General features: G+C 40.5%; 1 protein-coding gene across 1 annotated transcript in view; it reads right to left on the bottom strand.

Moving 5' to 3' along the window:
* GRIP1 (glutamate receptor interacting protein 1) overlaps positions 1 to 16,059 on the bottom strand; it is a 203,823-nt gene that overhangs the window by 67,598 nt on the left and 120,166 nt on the right. Inside the window, exons 13-14 of the mRNA XM_065935093.1 lie at positions 11,307 to 11,387; positions 633 to 702 (exon numbers count right to left, since the gene is read on the bottom strand). Coding sequence (XP_065791165.1) covers positions 633 to 702; positions 11,307 to 11,387 — 151 coding nt within the window. The remainder of the gene's footprint in view (positions 1 to 632; positions 703 to 11,306; positions 11,388 to 16,059) is intronic.

Raw genomic sequence — 16,059 nt, 5'->3', positions numbered from 1 at the left:
ACATTTTCAGTATTAAAATATTCCTCTAATGAAATGACTGTAACAATAGATGAGATTTGTAAAATCCTTAACTGAAAAACAAAAAGAAAGTTAATAGTCTTACATCAGTATTACTAATCAATTAAAAATATTTTGATCTGTGAAACTGAAAGTTTAGGAGTCCTTGATTTTCAAGGTCAATGGACCAAATAGGAGACATACACATTGTTTGAGGCTCAAGGGAGGATGTTGGCTTGACTAGGGAGGATGTTCCAGCATCTAGTAAAACTCTCCCCAAATCTGTTACTTGCATGTGAGGTGACTCTCATAACGGGCCACTTTCAGTTTTTTAGCTGGAAAAGTGAAGGGTGGAAGATGATCAGGGAAGGAAAGGCTATGTTGGACTCATGAAAGACCCTAAAAAGCATCTTTAGGTGATGGTTGTCTGCACTAGGTGCAAAAATGAAGTGACATTGAGGAAAAGCTCTACATGCCATTGACAGGGATGTCAAATACGATCAATTAATTGTGGCTGCCTGGAAAATACTGAGAATACCATGGCCCATTACCAAGGTTGTCTCGTGTGTGGAAGAAGTCACTTCTGCTGTGATGAAGAAATCCTTGGGACGAACCAGGAAATCCATCTTTCTTACCTGTGTGCCACGCTGCCTTTCTTGATATCTGATATAACCAGGGGGTCTCCTGGTTTTCTACTGGATGGGGCTGTAATAACGAGGAGAGAAGAGTCACACCTTTATATTCAGGATTCACCCAGTACTGTACAAGTCTCACTTTATAACAACTGTTAGTGCAAGCTCAATTTGTATGCAAAGCAAAGAGAATCAGTAAATGAATTTAAAAATATGCACATTATCCCTTCTAGATATAAAAATATGTTTGTGTTAAAGTACTTAGAAACTCAAAAATGCAAGCAAAGTCATTTTAAATTTGCAACTGGAGAAAGCAAGTGAAAAGCTGTCCATCAGGATTAAATCTGTTTCAATCTGTGATTCTCAGCAGAGTGAAGTGAAGGGCGAAGAGTCCAACAGAACAGTGTTAAAAGCAATTAGGGGCTCCCCTTGGTGATACTTACATGTAATCCCTTCTCCCACCCCTTCTTTCACTCCTTACTAGTGAGGAGATGCCACTCTTTTATGGGACCCTGTCATATTACTCAAGCGTATTGTGTGGAAAGTGGGTGAGAATCACTGATGTAAATTTTTTGTCCCCAGAAGGAAATCTTCTGCTAGATAGACTGTAAATCCTAAAATTTTGCTCACAAATTCATACCTAGAGTGCTCTGAAAATGTTCAGAAATGTGACTGATGCTATATATTTTTATATACATTCACAGTCTAAACATGTACATGTAACTTATTGAGTTTAAAACTATTATTCTGCACAGGGGTCAGTTATGGGCTTATAACTTTTCTTATGAATACTTCCATTTGGTGATAATGAAATAATAATAATGAAAAGTAATTAGGAATTAGTCTTAGAATTAATCCTCAAAATGAATTATAGTACATGTAAGAACAAAAGTATCATCTTGACCTAGAAAATTTACATTTAATTTAGGAATTCGATGATTAAAATGAACCATACCAACATTTGTAAACAACAGTATGCCTCCAAGAGATGTTTTGCCAACATTGAAGCCTGGAGTGATTTCCTTTTAAGGATCATTAAAAGGCCCCTAAAGTAAGATTTTATTATAAACAGTCTGATCACCCCATAATAATTGTAGAACCATATCATATCCCATAATCCCATCTGAATCCCAGGAAAACGTTTATGCACAAGAACAGATGGTTTAATATCTCAACACATCATTGAAAGAAAAAGCAAACACATATACCAATACCTTACCCACTGAGTTAGTCCACAGTAAATGTTAATGGGACTTCATCCAATCATTATTCTTAGCTTCTAGCAAAGAATGCAAAACATTCTGTTCACTATAATTAATTCATGATTTAAACCTCTACTCAACGATTTGCTGTGATTTCACCAGAGAAATATAAACACTCAGCAGTTTTACTCGTGTTATATTTCAGAACAGCAAATTGTTCTGGGCATAGAGCACAAAAACAAAAACTTTGACCAGTAAATACAGCTTTCCTACCATCTGCCAGTGAATTTATACAGTATTTTCTCAAGCTTTAGCGACCATCAAAGAGCACTTGATATTTCCTTTGGTTTTTAAAAAAATTCACGGTTCATTGAAATGGGCTAAAACAAAACAATAACATAGGCAACAAAATACCTCAAACTCATCTCTGTCATCCTTCTAACAGAGGAAAATAACACTGACCCCTGGACAAACGCACACAGCTTTGCAGAGAGGTTTGAAATTTCATGGTCTACAGACATGTATGGTGGCCATTTCATGTTTACTACATTCTTCTGTTTCTCCTTTAATCAAGTTCCAACTTGAGGTTTGAAAGGTTCATCAGGGTGGATGGCCCCTGGAGTGATGAAAACTGAACCCAGAAGTGGGTCCAAATCTGTACGAGCTCCTGACACCGTCACTACCACGCTGACTATGCACGCTTAAAGGAGGCCATGGATTTGGGGCTTTGAGGGCTCAGGCATGGTTTGCACACCCTAGCACCATGTTTTTTCTTTTTAAAAAATTTTATTGAAGTTGATTTACAATGCTGTGTTAATTTCTGTGATACAGCAAAGTGATTCAGTTATACATATATGCACATTTTCTCTTAATATTCTTTTCCATAATGGCTTATCACAGGATGTTGACTATTGCTCCCTGGGCTATACAGTAGGACCTAGTTTATTCATCCTGTATATGAAAGCCTACATCTGCTAACCCCGGCCTCCCATTCCATCCCCTCCCCAGCCTTCTCCCCACATGGCAACCACCAGTCTGTTCTCTATGTCCATGAGTCTGTTTCTATTTCATAATAGGTTCATTTGTATCATAGTTTAGATTCTATATATAAAGTGATATTGGGCTTTCCAGGTGGCACTAGTGTTAAAGAACCTGCCTGCCAAAGCGGGTTAGGCTTAAGACATGCTGGTTCGATCCCTGGGTCAGGAAGTTTCCCTGGAGAAGGGAATGGCAATCAATTCCAGTATTCTTGCCTGGAGAATCCCATGGGCAGAGGAGCCTGGCGGGGTGCAGTTCACAGGGTCGCATGGAGTCGGACACGACCGAAGCAACTTAGCGTGGCACATAAAGTGATATCATATCAGATCAGTTCAGTCCCTCAGTCGCGTCCGACTCTTTGTGATCCCATGGCCTGCAGCATGCCAAGCTTCCCTGTCCATCACCAACTCCCAGAGCTTTTTCAAACTCATGTCCATTGAGTTAGTGATGTCATCCAACAATCTCATCTGTCTTTCTTGGCCCATGGAAGCCAACCAAAATCTAAGCTTTTACAAGGTTATGAATCAAAAAACTAAGGACAACCAGTCACAAGCAGCCAACTAGAATTTATAGCCAATCAAATCATTTCCTTTCTTTGCCTCCAATCTTCCTGTATATGTCTATCTCCGGACTCCTGTTGGGAGAGTGTTCCTAACTACTTCTGGTTTGACACTGTAAGACATGAATCAAGTTTTTTTTTTTTTGAATCAAGTCTTTTTGCTCAAATAGGCTCTTAAAATTTTTAATGTGCCTCATTTTATCTTTTAACTCTTCCCTCTTGCATCCTTGAAGTCCTTGCCTCCCGAATCCAATTCTCTCTCCTTCTGGCTTTACTCTTTTGGTGACTGGTACACAGAGGAGCCCAGAGAGCTACAGTCCACGGGCTCACAGAACAGTCAGACACGGCTTAGGGACTAAACAACAACAACAACATATTCTCTAACAGCTTCCCGAGGAAGAGTGCACGGGAGGAGAGTATTTTGAATCCTTCATAGTTGTCTTTGTTTTACTCTCAAATTTGCTAGATGGTAAATTCTAGGTTAGAAATTCCTTTTCTTCAGAACTTTGAAGGCACTCTTCCATTGGTTTCTAGATCCCAGAATTGCTATGGGTTGAGAGGCCTGATGTCATTTTGATTGTTGTCGTTCAGTTGCTCCGTCGTGTCCGACTCTCTGTAACCCGTGGACTGAAGCACGCCAGGCTGGACAATAAAAAAGGCTGAGCACCAGGCTTTCCTGTCCTTCACTATCTACCTCCCAGAGTCTGCCCAAACCTTTTTTATTGTCCAGCTCTCACGTACATAATTACTGGAAAAACCATAGCTTTGACTATATGGACCTTTGGAGGCAAAGAAATGTCTCTGCTTTTTAATACACTGTCTAGGTTTGTTACTGCTTTTCTTCCAAGGTGCAAGCTTCTTTTAATTTCATGGCTGAAGTCATTGTCCGGAGTGATTTTGGAGCCCAAGAAAATAAAGTCTGTCACTGTTTTCATTGTTTCCATATCTATTTGCCATAAAGTGATGGGACTGGATGCTATGATCTTCGTCTTTTGAATGTTGAGTTTTATGCCAGCTTTTTCACTCTCCTCTTTCACCTTCATCAAGAGGTTCTTTAGTTCCTCTTTGCTTTCTGCTGTTGAGTGTGGTAACATCTGCATATCTGAGGTTATTGATATTTCTCCCCACAATCTTGATTCCAGTTTGTGCTTCATCCAGCCTGGCATTTCTCATGATGCATTCTGCATATAAGTTAAAAAATCAGGGTGACAATATACAGCTTTGACGTACTCCTTTCCCAGCTTGGAACCAGTCCATTGTTCCATGTCCAGTTCTAACTGTTGCTTCTTGATCTGCATACAGGTTTCCCAGGAGGCAGGTAAGGTGGTCTGGTATTCCCATCTCTTTATTTATTGTATTCTGATACATTGTGTGAAAACATCCCCTGCCCCCCACCCCAGAAGCTTGTAGGATTGTCTTTTTCTCCCAGCGTTTTCAAATCTCATGATGACATGCCTTGGTGTGGGTCTGTTTTCATCCATCCTTTTGGAAACTTATATCCTTCAATTCTAGAAAACTTTCCTTTTTCCCTTCAATTTTGGGCCACATCACTAGGTATACGGGATCTTAGCTCCCTGACCAGGGATCAAACCCACACTCCCTACAGTGGAAGAGCAGAGTCTGAACCACAGGACTGCCAGGGTAGTCTCTGAAAGTATATCCTTATACTTTTGTCTCCTCTTTCATTTTGTAATGCCCATTATTTGAATATTGTGTTATTTGGGCTCATCTTGTATAATTTTCCTGACTCTTCTAGATTCTTCATTATTTGTTGTTTTGTCCTAATTTCTAGAAATCTTCAACATTATTATCCAACATTTCTGTTGAACTTTTTTATTTCTGCCATATTCTTACTTTTCAAGAGCTGTTTGTTCCCTGTCTAGTGGCTACTGATCCACAATATTCAGTGCCCCCCACGTATCCATGGATACAGATGATGTTAATGCGTGTTTTTTCATTTTCTTCTTTAAAGTTTTCTTCTTCTTGCATGTGCTGTTTCTGTGTTTCCTCTTTGTTTTTGGTGATAGTCTTGCATCTTAGATTCTTTCTTCCACGTGTTTGTGTTTTTCTTAGCTGTCTGTTCACATTCCAGATGGCCCTTGCAAAGTAGCGGTTTGAAAGCTTGGTGCTCCAAAGTGGGGCTCCTGGAGTAATGGTAGTCACTCTAGAGTTCTGGCCAGGTTGTTTCTTTGGGTCAGATGGCCTTGATTCTTCCTTCTGCTCAGAGGGGATTAAGCCTGGCTACCTGGCTTCTTAGAACTTCAGGGGGAAGAACAGCAGCCTCCACATTCAGTGTTTCACTGGATCTCTGCTTTCAGAGCAGGACTGGGATACTCAGCTATGCCTCCCCATCCAGAGACCCTCCCTTTCCATTTTCAAGAGGATAAAACTGGGCTTGCCAGGAATGGGAGGGATGGTTGGTGGTTCTGAGTGGGGGAAGGAATCTAAGGGACTCATTCATTCTTTTCATTTTTTAAGATTTTTTTTTTTATGTGGACCATTTTAAAAGTCTTTATTGAATTTGTTACCATACTGTTTCTGCTTTATGTTTTGGTTTTTTGGCTGCAAGGCACGTGGAATCTTAGCTCCCTGACCAGGGACTCAACCTGCACTGCTTGCACTGGAAGGAGACGTCTTAACCACTGGACCACCAGGGAAGTCCTGGGACTCACTGATTCTTAACAGAGGTTCAGTCAGTCCCCTTGTCTTCTTAGCTGTCCCGTCACTCTCATTTCCAGAAGTTCCTGATTCCACCACTCAGACTTGTGGGGAGTTCAGAACACAAATCAAGTTCATTGTCAGCTTTTCTTTCTGCTTCTTTAATCTTTTTCCATCTTCTTGGCCACTTCCAAATTTGGTTGTTGTTATCTATTTTTCCTTTCCTCTTCTCCTTATGGGTTTTTGCCTCTTGAAAAAGCTTATAGTGCCATTTTAAAATAGAGATATGGGGTAGGAACACAGCTAAATGCATGTGGGCAAGCTCTCATCTTTCGACTCCTCAAGTTTTAAAATCACTGGTTGTCTGTCACTGTCAGAAACTGGCTCTTAGAGTTAATGTGGCTTCTTTTCTTCTCAAACAGTTGTTGGAAGAGGTAGAAAACGATAGTTCCTATCCTTTGTTTCAAATACTTTTTCTGTATCTGAAGATAGGTGAAATCTCTGGAAGTCTGAAGCTAATTAAATGTGAATCATTCCAAGAGCATTCTATAATGTCTAGTCATTCATGGAACTTACTCTGCTAGCCAAAGGACTTTGCTCAAAGGGCCTGGTAAACTGTCCAAACTACATTGGAGATGTAATCACACACACACATACTCACCCAATCATTCAGTTTTACTTTCATTATAATCATATATATATGCATACATTAAAATATATACTACCTAACAAGTAAAACTAGTTCTCTGATTTGAGGTGGAGCAGTGAGGAGAGTTTTTAGCAAAACTGGCCAGAAAAACATGAAACTTTCTCTTCTAAATACGTTTGAGATTTAAGGCAAAAATGACAAGATTTATTGTGCTTGTGAGAAAGGCTGCTTTATGATTTTACAAAAAATAAAGCAAGCCTTTGCTCCTACAAACAGTCCGGTCAACTAAAAAGGAAAGTTGACAAATTAACTGTGCTCCCCAAATGCTGTCTTTTGCTTTTGTGATTTAGGATCCAGGAAGATTCATCAATCAGAGGGCGACAGGGATGAGTGGTAGTCTGACAGCGCAGCCAAAGTGAAGTCAAACAGAAAGGGTTTAAATCCCTGTTTGGCTTTTTATTAGCTCTGGGTCTTTGGGCAGGTTATCCAGCTGACTTTTACTTTCCTCTTCGTAAAATGAGCACAGATATTATAAGGCCACTCTCAGGATGAAATGAGAAAACACACATAAACTATTTAGTGCCATGCTTGGTACAAAGCAGATAAAACTCCTATGTAATCAAACCTCAAAAGAAAACATCCATACCAAAAGATCTTTACTGACAACTAGACATGGCAGAGACAACCACAGATCTCTGACTTGAAGGGCAGGTGAGCTGTGCTGAAAGGTATGGGCTCTGGTTTCTGATTGGCTGAGGTGTCAGAGCTTCAGGATGCTGCTTTGGGTTCCAAGCTGCACCCTTCTGCTAGGCTGCTCTGCTTTATTTGCCATTATAAATGACTCCATATTATAGCAATAACATCAATAAAAGTAATGCCTGATGGTAATGTGCTATGAATGTCTCATCAGGAACTTAAGAAAATTAGTCTAAAACTGCTCACCACATCCAAACTCAGAGGGACTCATTTCTCAGTCAATTAGGTATGAAGAGTGAGCCTTAAGCCAAGTGTGAAGGGTCTGAATGCATGTCTCCCAAGAAGGAGGCCCGCTTCCCACTACTCAAGAGTTTTCGCAAGATGCAGCTACAGAAAGAACACTTTGTATAAAAATAGTGAGAAACACCCATGAACCCCTGGAGTGCCTTAGTTTTCCTACCGTGCCTATGTATCTGCATGAGAGGAGGGTCCTTTGATTATCCTATCCTCAGGTAGGATAATTATGATCGGCACTAAATTTTGTGAGGTAGTGATTTGTTTAAAATATGTCATGAGGTTCTATGAGGGAAACAAGTATCGATTATTATAATAAGAACATTCATCATGGTCCACAATGTATTTTGGGCACCTTACATATAGCAACTTACTTAACCTTCACAATAAAGCTACAAAGAATGTAAGGAGTACCCCACGTTATAGACAAAGAAACTCAGTTCAGGAGGCCAAGAGGGTTGGAGAGTGGGGCACTTGGGGTTCTGAGTCCTTGCTAGTCATCATGTTCTCCATTCTCGCTTCTTCAGTTCATGCAGTAGCTTTTGCATATACATCTGTATTCCTCATCTCCCTCAGAGGCTCAGATCCTGGAGTGCACACGGGTTAGAGCCACACCGTGTACAGACAGACTCCTCATTCACCCCCTCAACAAAGACAGGAGTCAAACAAGCACCTTGGATGTGCCAGGAACTGTGCTAGACCTCAGGAATTTGCTACTTCATAACAAGGAAATGGATTCTGTTTTTCCCTTTAGCGAATTCTGCTTTCTCAACTGGCAAAATCTGAGTATTTTCTACAGGGAAGCACAGACTCAGGATGGTGATGATTAGTTGTGTAAATGGAGCTGGAGCTCTGGAAGGGCTGACAGGCACGTGTGACAAACTTCTGTATCATTTCTCCATCCAGGAATAGCACAGGACTTGTAGCTTCCGTGAATAGCTTTAGCTCACCACTGCTAGCTGTGAATAGCTTTAGCTCACAGCTGCTAAAATTCAGGAAGTTCTTGTGTGGGTTTGGGGGTTGTTTTCATGATTGGTGTTAAAATCAGTTTTAGAAGAAGTAATACTTAGTACATATATAACATTATCATAAAGCATAATTTTATATGATTCTCTATGTGAATAAAATATTTTGTAGTTGTGGGTACATGGCCACACCTGAAACAAACTGAACATGAAGAATATTGACTTAAAAAAAAGAATTTATCACAGGATTAGTTTTTAAAGGGATATTCTCCTTTATCGTTAAATTATATTTTATGTATATTAATTTTTAAGAATAAATCTATTGTAAGTTGCCACATGATCCTGAAATCCTACTCCTGGGCATGTATCTGGGCAAAACTCTAATTTGAAAAGATACACCCCTGTGTTCAGAGCAGCATTACTTACAATAACCAAGACATGGACACAACCTAAATGTCCATTGGTGGATGAATGGATAAAGAGGATGTGGTAAATTATATACAGTGGAATACTACTCAGCCATAAATGAGAATAAAATAATGCCATTTGCAGCTACATGGATGGACCCAGACATTATGATATTAAGTGCAGTAAGTCAGAAAGAGAAAGACAAATACCACATGATATCTCTCATATGTGGAATCTAAAATATGACACAATTGAACTTATCCATGAAACGGACTCGAAGATGTGGAGGACACACTTGTGTTTGCCAAGAGGAATGGGGGCTGGGGGAGGGATGGGTGGGGAGTTTGGGATCAGCAGGTGCAAACTACTGTATATAGAATGGATAAACAAGAAGGTCCCACCGTATAGCACCAGGCAGTATATTCAATACCCTGTGATAAACCATAGTGGAAAAATAAGTAAAATTGCTCTTCAGAAGAAGAATGAATCTATTGCATTAAAAAAGACCATTCTCTTACATTAGATTTGAGAGTAAAATTGAGAGTAACATAACAGCGTGCCAAAACATGTGGTAACAGAAGCTTCCGAGGAACAGGTGTCTTCTGAATGTGCACCAGTAGTTAGCATTTCTAAGACTCAAAACAGCCTGGGCCTCAGCACTCGGAGTCTTTGCTGAATGAAGGCAGGGGAGGAAAGAACGTGGTGAAGGCAGGGCCTCAGCATGCAGCCAGCAAGCTACGCACTGCCCAGCTCCCAGGGGTGCCACTTTCATGGCTAATTAGATGGACTAAACGAATGGAATCGAATAAACAGAATAAATGAGAGCAGGGTTAAACTCACATGGGGGTGGCAGAAGCCACCCAGAGCCCCAAGTATTTTTAGGGTAGTAAGTTCTGATGAACTCTCTCTTAATCTCAGCAAGCACAGCTGTTGACAGAACAACGACATACCATCTTGGCTTCGTAATGAATAAACTGAGGGGTTAGCGACCCAAGGAAAGGCATAAATGACTTTAGCAGCACCTAGAACAGGTCTGGAGTCTCCGAAATCCTATTTCATCTTTCTGCTTATGCTACAGAGACACATCGCATACATCAGTCCTACTTTTCTCTCTATTTCAGGGGGCTGGGGGAAATACGGGCCCTCATACGTATGGCTTATTGTTCTTAACATTGACTCCGTATCATACTAGCACTATTTTTCGTGCTTCATGCATTAGGTATGTGTGATTTATCAGTTATTAAGACTTCCTTTTCAGTGTTAAATTTATACTGTTAGCATTGACTTGGACAGATCCTATTTCATACGACTATTTGAGAACTCTTTATTTTTGCCTTAGTCACTGATGGAAATGCTATCTGACAGAGCATAGTGAGGCACCTTTATTTAGCCTCATCACTGTCTCCAGTAGGAACACCCCTTGGTCACAGATGTTGCTTCTAAGTCTCCTTTGGTTTTCATGAATTAATCATTTCCTTCATTTTCTTGGAGCATTTATGGATGAACTTAGCTTATGGATATCAAAAGCACAGAAACATCAATTTCCATTCTATAGAATTCCAGTGGGGCTGAAATTTTCTAAGTTGTTTTACCAAAGTAGTTTTAAATCTAGAGTCTGAGAAAAAAAGGGAATTAAACACATTTACATGTTCTGCTTTCCTTTTTGACTTGGTTACCCAGGCACCTCGTGCCATGGAGGAATTCAGGAAGTTACTGAAGAAAAAGACATGATTTTATTCTTGCAAATGGATTACAGATGCATAGTGAACAGATGGGAAGATAGTCTCAACAGATTATTGTGAAAATAATCTGCGATGCACTAAAATATAGAGAGCCTCCATGTCTTCATACGCTCATCTAATGATTCATGTGGGGTGTGAGAGTCACATATTATTGGGTATTTATTGTTTGCCAGGGGCTATACTGGGTATATAAATATGTTGTTTTATTTAATACTTTAAATAATTTACAAAATGAGGATATTTTGCAGATATCCTTATTTCCATTTAACAGGTGAAGAAACCTAAGACGGTAGGAACCTAGTAACTTGCCCATTCACACGGCTATTAAGTGCTGGCGAGTGAGAGGCTGGCTCCATGCTTTTGCATCAGTAGGTGAAGCTTGGCAATGACACTTAAGACACTGGCCACACCCGACCTTCTAGTCTCCTTAAAATTCTAAATTAAAAAAAAAGTCACTTCTACTTACAACTTATGGTTATTCCAAGTTCCACATTGTGTTTCTTAGGGAGCTTTACGTGAAATGTTCCACTACTGGGGATGACAGACTCTGTAATTTCAAAACAAGAAAGAAGGTATTTATAGAAGATGAGGAAGAACGGAGCCCCAATCAATGATAAGGCATCAGGAATACTTGTATCGTCATCATCTGTAGTTAACGCTGTGAGAACAGATGTAAAAATCCTGATAAACTAAGCTTCTGGTAAAGAACAGACATCCTACCCACAGGCAACAGTGTGTAATTCACAGTAACAGCTGAGTTCAGTATCTCTTAAGTGTGATTCAGATAGCATCTCCATCAAATTTACCTAGGATGCAAGTTAAAAATATAGATTTCTGAAACATCCCCGATCTATGGAATCCAAATTGCTGAAGATAAAGACTAGAAATCTATAGGTCAAACATATTCTCCAGGTAATTCTTAGGTATAGTAAAGTTGAAGGACCGAAAGTAGTCACACTCTTTTTTCCCCAACTTTGTTTTTTCCAGACTTCATTATTCAGCAGATTTTCCTTCCTTGGGCTCCAAAATCACTGCAGATGGTGATGGCAGTCATGAAATTAAGACACGCTTGCTCCTTGGAAGAAAAGCCATGACAAACCTAGACAGCCTATTACAAAGCAGAGATGTCACTTTGCCGACATAGGTCACTATAGTCAAACTGTGGTTTTTCCAGTAGTTCATGTACGGATGTGAGAGCTGGACCATGAAAAAGGTGGAGTGCTGAAGAATTGATGCTTTTGAATCATGGTGTTGGAGAAGAGTGTCCCTTGGACAGCAAGGAGATCAAACCAGTCAATCAGTCCTAAAGGAAATCAACCCTGAATATTCATTGGAAGGACTGGTGCTAAAACTGAAGCTCCAATACTTTGGTTGCCTGATGTGAACAGCCAACTTGTTAGAAAAGACCTTGATGCTGGGAAAGACTGAGGGCAAGAGGAGAAGGGGGAGACAGAAGATGAGATAGTTGTATAGCATCACTGACTCAATGGACATGAATTTGAGTAGACTCTGAGAGATAGTGAAGGACAGGGAAGCTTGATGTGCTGCAGTTCATGGGGTCGCAAAGAGTTGGACATGACTTAGTGACTGAACAACAATAATTATTCAGCAGGTTTTTTGTTTGTTTTTCCATTCATGGCTGGCAGTAATCGATTTCAGGAAAGACTTCAGTTAGCTGTGATGGCCGTTGACATGGAGGAGGTGGGAGGTACCTGAATTTGTAAGGTCAGTGGGTAAAAAGAACACTTAAAGGTGCAGTAGTAGGATTGATATTCAAAATATCTCACAACCAGAATGGTCTTGACCACAGCCAACTGGACTGAATGCTGCGCACAAAGTTAGAACAGGAGGACCCAAGAGGTCCCAGCTGCACCAAAGATGACCCTACTTTTTGGATCATGTGGTGGATTCAGAGAAGAGGAGGAGAATAGGGAGTTCTAGAACAGAGTGAAGGTGGGTTCAGATGTTGGCCAAGCAACAGAGAAGGAAGCCAGCCTAGCAGTAAAGAGGAAAGAACTGTGTCCTACTTGACTCTCAACCCTGAATACAGCTTCTGTGATTTTACCAGGGACTGACTAATTTTTGAAAAGCAAAGAATTGCTACATATTCTTAAATATATTCTTAAAATTCCTCGAACAGTCTAGGAAGCCTTCAAACAGAGATGAGGTTAAAATGGAAACAGCCTCTGAAGAGATAATATCTATTCATACTAAGTAGCTAATGACTATAATAATCCTTTCTGGAAGTTTTAGAAAAAGGTGGGAAGGGCTAGCCAGGAGCAAAGGAAACATGAGCATAAGCAGAAGTTTGTGGGATGGCTCAGTGAAGTCACTTTTTTTCTGCTTGATTCTGCCCCAAGGTGGCTCCCCAGCCTGTAGACACAGAATTAACTACTGCTGCTGTGATGTGGTTAGAACTACAAGGTCCTCAGGCCCGAGTCCAATTTGTTAATCACATATTTAACACATTTTGAGTCTCGGGAGAGCTGAAAGTTGGGATGGCCCCATAGAAACACAGTAATTTCTTCCTGGTTCTGCCTTAACTTGATCTTCTTGATCTTCTCTACTTTCTCATGAGGAATCTGGGCAGTAAACCTTTTACAAGAACCTGATCTTTCCACTCAGAACAATCATAGACAAACTGGAGAAGACAGTAACATTTTGATTTCTATGGGCCCTCTGGGCTTCTAGAAATTCATGTGTGAAGAAAGTTCCCCAAACAGCCCTGGTCAGTTTCAGCTGGGGCCACTTGATAGAGGCAAGCTTGCCCTTTCTGGGCCCTTCCTCTCCTCCTGCTCTTTCCTCACTTCCCAGACAGCACCTGAGTGAATCTGTTGCTTTCTCCCACTTCCTCCCTCTCTTCTTAATGCTCCTGGTGGGTCAGCTGTGGCTGGGTAAGTGTCAGAGACCCTGATCTCCTATCTTTGGCCTTGCTGTTGTCCTCAATGAAGACTCAACTAAGAGGTGTCAGGAAGGAACAACATACATTTATTTGCTTATTTATTCAAGAGGAATTTGTATCCTTCCCATGTCCCATCTGAGGTAGATAAAGCGATTTATTTCGTACAGTAGATTTCCAAAAAGTGAAAGTCGCTCAGTTGTGTCCAACTCTTTGCGACCCCATGGACTGTACAGTCCATGGAATTCTCCAGGCCAGAACAGTGGAGTGGGTAGTGGTTCCGTTCTCCAGGGGATCTTCCCAACCCAGGGACTGGACCCAGGTCTCCTGCAGTGCAGGAGATTCCGTACCGCCTGAGCCACCAGGGAAGCCTGTAGATTTCAAGACGACTCACTAATTTGAATATTCAGGGGCAGAAAAAGAGAAATGCAGTTAAGAAGCGATAGTAACCACTGAAGTGTGCTTTACTCTCTTACTTTGGGTGCTACAAGTATCATCAATATTTATTTCTAAAAGATTTCTCAATCTCTTCCTTTCATCACTTTCCTGAGTCTCGGTGAAGGCTAATTGTTATCTTCTTCCCGCCACCAAAGGAGAAAGTTTAAGAATCTGGAATTAGCATGCAGACTGGGGGCAGAGAAGGCATTTGGAAGAAGCTCATTTAGACCAAATGCCCCAATAGCCAGGCTGCTATTGGAAGAAGAAGAAAGAAACAAATGTACTTGAGGAGATGTGTAAGGTCTTAGAGAGCGCCAGTGGTTGGCCTCGACAGCTCCTGGTTCTAGCCCTCTCTGGGACTGCCTATATTCCTTGTCCTCAAAGGCTGTGAAACACCTGTATGCTTCTAGGAAACACCTTTTTCCATCTAAATTAGCTTGTGTGCATTTTCTGTGGCTTGCAACTGAAAGATCTCTTATGAACACGTTGATCCAGTAGAGGAAACAGGATGGGAGCCAAACAGACAGCCCCCACCTAAGTGTTCATGAGTGTAACAGGAATAGATTATTCTATTACTTGGATAAGTACACCAAGTGGTTCACAAGTAAATGTCCTAGAAGCGTAAGAGGAACAAACAGCATCACTGTTTATAGAACTCACTTCATGTGTGTTTGTTTTAGTGTTGCTGGTTTTATGAAAACATTCTCTGTGAAAGGGGCTATTGTTCAGTCATTAAGTTGTATCTGATTCCTTGCGACCCCACGGACTGCAGCACACTGGGCTTCCCGTCCTTCAATATCTCCCAGAGTTTGCTCAAATTCATGTCCACTGAGTTAGTGAAGCTATCTAACCATCTCACCCTCTGCCACCCCCTTCTCCTTTTGCCCTCAATCTTTCCCAGCACCAGGGTCTTTTCCAGTGAGTTGGCTCTTTGCATCAGGTGACCAAAGTATTGGAGCTTCAGCTTCAGCATCAGTCCTTCCAATGAATATTCAGAATTGATTTCCTTCAGGATTGTCTGGTTGGATCTCCCTGCAGTCCAAGGAACTCTCAAGAGTCTTCTCCAGCACCACAGTTCAAAAGCATCAATTCTTTGCCACTCAGCCTTCTTTACGGTCCAACTCTTCATGTACATCCATACATGACTACTGGAAAAACCACAGCTGTGACTGTATGGACCTTTGTTGGCAAAGTGATGTCTCTGTTCTGTGAAAGGGGTGGGGAATATATTGTTTGTATATATGTGTCCATGTAGGTCTATGACATCTTGCCCAAGATGCTATACAGTGAGTCTTCAATTCATAAGGGCGAAAAACACAGATCTAAATTAGTTACTATAGCAACATTTCACTTTTAATTTTTAATGCAGGGAAACTTGATCAAGAATAATATTGTTAATGACATAGGAGGAGACATTATCACTTCCTGGAAAACAATAATAGATGACTTTTGACTACATAAGATTTGAAATATTTATAATGATGAACAAATATCAACAAATGAATCTCTTTGATCAAGCTGTGGCTTCATTCTAATCTTTAAATGTCAACATGATTTATTTTCTATTCCGTAATTTTCCCCCCCATACAATTATTTGGCTGTTAAAGTGAAGGCACATTTAATTGGGGTTTCTTAAGGAAACGCTAATAAAGAAGAAAAAGAGCCAGTATTTGGAGAAACAATAGGTTTAGAATAAGTAAACAGGATGTTTATTTTCTTAGACTCCCATGTGGTTATTTTGTGCTTCCCTGGTTTTGCTTTATCTTTGTTAATACTATAATTAAAAACACATTTGGGTAAACAAAGGCCTCCCTCTTTCCTATTGGTCTGCTTTTTCCGCCTGAAGTGTTCATTCTTGGCACAGTAAGATAACCACCACATC

Source organism: Muntiacus reevesi, chromosome 4, assembly GCF_963930625.1.
Source record: "Muntiacus reevesi chromosome 4, mMunRee1.1, whole genome shotgun sequence".
Taxonomy (NCBI): domain Eukaryota; kingdom Metazoa; phylum Chordata; class Mammalia; order Artiodactyla; family Cervidae; genus Muntiacus; species Muntiacus reevesi.
Note: the sequence above shows the minus strand (reverse complement) of the source record. Positions and strands in the feature narration are given on the sequence as shown.